The sequence below is a fragment of the Typha latifolia genome, chromosome 15 (genome assembly GCF_019914945.1).
Source record: "Typha latifolia isolate L0001 chromosome 15, TyphaL0001v2, whole genome shotgun sequence".
In the NCBI taxonomy this organism is placed as follows: Eukaryota; Viridiplantae; Streptophyta; class Magnoliopsida; order Poales; family Typhaceae; genus Typha; species Typha latifolia.
In genome coordinates, this window is record NC_133100.1 from 4,150,532 (window position 1) to 4,156,120 (window position 5,589).

At 37.1% G+C, this 5,589-nt stretch overlaps 1 protein-coding gene across 1 annotated transcript; it reads left to right on the top strand.

Moving 5' to 3' along the window:
• The first annotated feature begins 2,253 nt into the window (after window positions 1-2,253).
• On the top strand, window positions 2,254-4,963 carry LOC140802015 (phospholipase D alpha 4). Its single transcript, XM_073157422.1, has 4 exons — window positions 2,254-2,368; window positions 2,471-3,034; window positions 3,144-4,374; window positions 4,451-4,963. The coding sequence occupies exons 1-4, from the start codon at window positions 2,282-2,284 to the stop codon at window positions 4,882-4,884; spliced, it is 2,316 nt and encodes a 771-aa protein (XP_073013523.1). The 5' UTR covers window positions 2,254-2,281; the 3' UTR covers window positions 4,885-4,963.
• The last annotated feature ends 626 nt before the right edge of the window (window positions 4,964-5,589 follow it).

A 5,589-nucleotide genomic window follows, 5' to 3' on the forward strand; every position in this document is an offset into this window, starting at 1 on the left:
GCAGGAATGATCAGAAGGGCGTTATTTATTATTTTGATACTTGTGAGTATTCATTATAATTTTCATCGTACATTTGCATTACTTTTTAGACTATTTTGAACCATATTTGTCGGGCATGTGCTGACCATCTTTTTATGAAATATTCATAGATATAGGGGAGGATGACGCTGATATCATGGAATAACTGATTTTATTATTATCTTTTTTTTTAAGTTAGTTGGATTGTACACCCTGTTTTTTTCATGTTTGTACGGGGATATATATCTTTAGAGATTCGTTAAAACCTATGGTACTTCATTTTTAGATCATTTTGCTTAGATAAGACTTTTTCTTAGGTACCATATATAAATATTGACCAATAGATCTCCCAAAAATTATATAGGTTTCACCCGCTTGAATGGCACGTATATATGATAATGGTGTTTTATCCTAATAGTAGACTGACCTCTTTAGGTAAATTCATATCTAAGATCTCTCTAAAAAAAACTTGTTAAATGTTAGTGAAAATTTTAATTATGGGTTTTTAAGGCCAAAAAATAAGTTATTTAGTGTACTATATCCATTATTTAAGGATTCTAAAGCGACCACAGTTACGGTTGAAAACACACTAGAAAATATCCGATCCAACCAAGTTTTGTATCTGAAAAGCATATGTTTGGATTTGGGTTCATATATGGATAGATCAACTTGCTAACAGATTCAGTTATAATTTGCTTTAGCTCATTAAATCTTCTATAATCGATATTCCACTGGTAAATATGGATTCTAATAGGTATTTAGTTCAAATATTTATATAATTCGTAAATATATAACACATGAATTTATCAATTTTAGATATGTTTAGATGCACTCAATTTTAGATTTATCTAAATATCATCCTTATTTATATATTTTATTTATTAATTAAATATATTTTACTTTTTATACTTATTCTAAAAATCACTTTATTTAAAATTTCCATCCAACTTAATAGAATCCACTCAAATTATTAAGGCAAATACTTCAATGCACCTTTAAAAATTATAATCTTAATCCAACGGCTATAATAGCCTGTTTTCATACCCGGTTTCCCGGTACCGGTTCCAAAACCACATTACGTAAGAAAAAGAGTATATTACGTGTGCCTAACTTTCCAATTTTCTTGTTATACCCTTGAAGATCTTAACCATTAGATCTTCATCAAAGTGATTGATAAGTACGGAAGAAGCGCTCTACACGTTTTTTTTTCTTCCGTTAAGATTTCTCTCTTAAATATAATTATGCTTTAATTATAGGAGATATCATTTAATATTAAATAATTTAAATTTGATTATTTGGAGATAAACTTTAATTTAAATATAATTCTCTATCTCTATCTATTAAAATTTAATTTAAATCAATCTTAAACTAATGGGAGATATATGTAAATAATAAAAAATAATTAAAAAGATAAAATGTAATTAAAATTTCATCAAGTTAATTATAAAAGACATCAATACCCTTATTTTAATATATATACATTACTCTCAGTTAATGATATATATGTCTTTTACTTAATAAAATATTAAGATAATATAATTGTTAAAAAATAATGTGCAAGATTATATATCTAAAAAAAATTACCTGCTAAACCGGTAATATCTTTCATTCCTATTATACCCTTAAAGATCTTAACCGTTAGATCTTCATCAAATTGATTAATAAAGAATTGATCTGATTGCACGGAAGAAATCCTCAATTATTAAAAGAACCTCTTTTATATCAAATATAAGAAATAAAATAAATAATACATATACCCAAATTACCCTTGTCTCCAATCAGTTTGTCTGTTAATTTTAAAGGGTATTTTAATTGGATAAGACTGTTAAGTTTGATTGAAAATTTAACACCCTCTCTTTATATTTTAGTATCCATGTAATATCCCTATCCAGAGCAAAATATAAATCTCAACATGAATTGACCGATCCGTTTTGACCTCTATTGCAAATTTGCAATGCGAAGTGCTGGAAGTCAGTCTACAATTTGAGTAAGAATAGCTTAACGTAATACGCAGCTACGTTTTTCGTGTCTTGCCCGATAAAACTAATTGCTTAAAGACCTTGTTTTGCTTTGTGTTGCAAAAATGTGGGAGACGTTACCACCAAGTGTCAGGATTGCGTCAAGCTAACAGTTTACCAAACACTTTTTGTCTCAAAGGAAGAGTCTGACCAATTCAAGCATCCCCAGTTAATCTACGCCTCCCAAACGTTTCCTCTCGTGCAAACCTCTTTAAACACTCGAGCAAACAGATCTCAAGTTGACAATGGAGAAGACAAAGCTCAGCAACTTCTTACACGGAACACTTGAAGCCACTATCTTCGAGGCCTCAACAGCTAAAACCCAGTCTACTGTAACAGAGCAAAAACTAATGTTTTTATTTTCCTTCAAAATTTTACTATAATGAGGTTGCTATAATCCTATCTATATATTTATTTTTTGATTAATTTTTCAGTGCACATGCTTCGGAAAGAAGCCGACCTATGTGACAATCCAGATAGGGAAGACGCAGGCGGCAGAGACGAACCATGAATGTGATCGAGTATGGAATCAAAGCTTTCGGATTCTATGTGCCCATCCAGCCGACTCAATTATAACGTTAGCAGTCAGGACTAAGCTCTCCATCTTGGCCAAGATCAAAATACCGGCCTACACCTTACTAAACGGGGTAGTAGTCAAGCCGCCTTTTGCCACGAAAGGAAAATGGAACACAAACTTGAAGCTCCAATTCACCCTTCAGTTCAAGCCTGCTGAATCTGAATTGAACTGGGGACGAGGTCTTCAGGATGGTGGATATCAAGGTCTCGTATACAATACCACATTTCTACAAAGGTCGAATTGTAGGGTCATATTGTATCAAGATGCGCACCATCATCAAAATTTTCAGCCACCGATCAACACTCGAAGCGGGGAGCTTTACCGGCCAAGTAGGTTGTGGGAAGATGTCTTCAAAGCCATCGACGGTGCACAGCGTCTCATATATATCGTCGGATGGTCGCTGAATCCCAATATAGTTCTCGTAAGCTTCTTATACATAGATAGCATCTACATAGATAGCATGTACTTAAAGATTCTAAGTTTCATAGATAGCATCTACATTGCTCACATATTGGTTTAAAAATAAATAGGTAAGAGATCCTAAAACTAAGATTGCTCGAGCTCTGGGTGTTAAACTCGGTGAGCTGCTAAGGCGAAAGGCTGAGGAGGGTATCTCTGTAAGAATCATGCTGTGGGATGATGAGACCTCACTGCACATGGTGAAGAATCAGGGTGTGATGAGAACTCATGACGAAGACGCTTTCAACTATTTCAAGCACACCAAGGTGGTATGCAGACTATGCCCAAGATTACACCACTATTTTCCAACCTTATTCGCCCACCACCAGAAAACAATCGTCGTGGATGCGTCTAGAAGATTCTTCCAGACGTGTGGCAGCGTTGAAGATGGAGATTTGTTTAACAATGATGAACGAGAGATCATTAGCTTCCTCGGTGGTTTGGATCTCTGCGATGGAAGGTATGACACCGAGAGGCATTCTTTGTTCCGCACGCTGGACTCCAAATCCCACTCAAATGATTTTTATCAGATAAACTTCGCTGGTGCTAGCTTATATCGAGGAGGCCCGCGAGAGCCATGGCACGATGTGCATGCTTGCGTTACCGGTGAAGCAGCTCGCGATGTGCTAACGAACTTCGAGCAGCGCTGGGCAAAACAATGCGATCCCTCTCTCCTTGTTCCCGAAGAAGATATTCCAAATAATGATGAACCAACATTAGCTAGAAATTCTACCCATAACTGGAAGGTTCAAGTATTCAGGTCGATCGATAAATTCTCCGTCGCGGAATTGCCACATGAGATAGCACCAGAACATAGCTTACAAGACGCATATGTACAAGCTATTAGACGCGCAGACAGATTTATATACATCGAGAACCAGTACTTCATCGGAGGGTGTCATCTCTGGGAGGAGGATCAGCACAGCGGGTGCAATAATTTAATCCCCGTCGAGATTGCACTCAAAGTTGTGAGCAAGATCAGAACCAAAGAGAGATTCGCGGTATATATTATTATTCCTATGTGGCCGGAAGGCATACCGGAGAGCGAACCCGTTCAAGCCATACTGCATTGGACAAGGCTCACCATGACTATGATGTATGGATTAATTGGCAAGGCTATTAAAGAAAGTGGGGTGGATGGCCACCCAAGGGATTATCTCAATTTCTTCTGCTTGGCTAATAGGGAGGAGAAGCACTGGGGGGAGTTTGTACCTCATTGTTTGCCTCCTCACCTGAGTGATTACTGGAAGGCTCAACAGAACAGGAGATTCATGATCTACGTCCATTCGAAACTAATGATAGGTAATCTTTAATCAAGAATTCTTACATATTTACATCTCTTACATTCTTCTTTTACATTTGGTGTTGACTTCTTCAGTGGATGATGAGTACATACTGCTTGGCTCTGCCAACCTGAACCAAAGATCCATGGATGGCTCGCGAGATACGGAGATAGCAATCGGGTGCTACCAACCGGAATATGTTGGTGACAGGAGTCGAAAAGGAGATATCCATACATACCGGATGTCACTTTGGTACGAGCATACTGCTCGGATCGCCGAAGCATATCTTGAGCCAGAAAGCATCCATTGCGTGAGAACCCTTCGCAGGATAGGGGAGGAAATGTGGAAGTTATACACTGAGGAGTTCATAGTTGATATGGAAGGCGTGCACTTGGTAACTTATCCAATAAATATATTGCGGGATGGTACGATCAATGACCTTGGAGAGGCTGGTGGTGAGTTCCCGGATACCACAGCATTGATCAGAGGAAGGAAATCAGAAATTCTTCCACCAGTATGCACCACTTGAAGATGGATATTGTACTAATGCAAGAGGTGCTCTTTTTCAAGTGGAATAATAAATAAATCATTTGATCCTGGCTTGCTAATCTCATTGCAAGTAAATTAGGAAGGAAGCAAACTAAAAATAGGAATAATTATAACAACTTGCTTGTGAATGTTTTTTGTGGCTGGAAGGCCATAATGACAGATCTGGTTCACTGAATAGAGGAATGGTACATTCCAACCTGGAAATTGACCACATAGAAGTTAGAATGAGACTTAAATTCCAAGCTAAAATGAGCAGATTTGGCTAGGCACGGCTCCAAATTGGATGAAGCCAGATCAGTTAGATGTAACGAGTAGCTCACGCTCGATTAATTTGGTTTAAAGATGAGTTTTGACTTTTACTGAAGTGGCCGAGACATTATCTATCGCGTAAACACGTGCTTCAAGGAAGATAGTATTTGAACAAGTTAAGAGTGCTCATGGGCAGGGTTGGGCTTGGCTCTGCCAAAATAAAACTTGCTGAGCCACTTGAACAAGACTTGGCTCAGTCTGGACTAGTATTGGATTTGGTCTGGGCTCGGGCCGGGTTATGTATTCTGACTCAGGTCCGATCCATACCTATGTTATTATAAACAAGACTTGGTCAATAGACGGGCTAAGTGTATAATCTCGGGCCATACATTATGTTTAATTCTAAAAAAGAAAAAGAAAATAAAAAATGTAATAT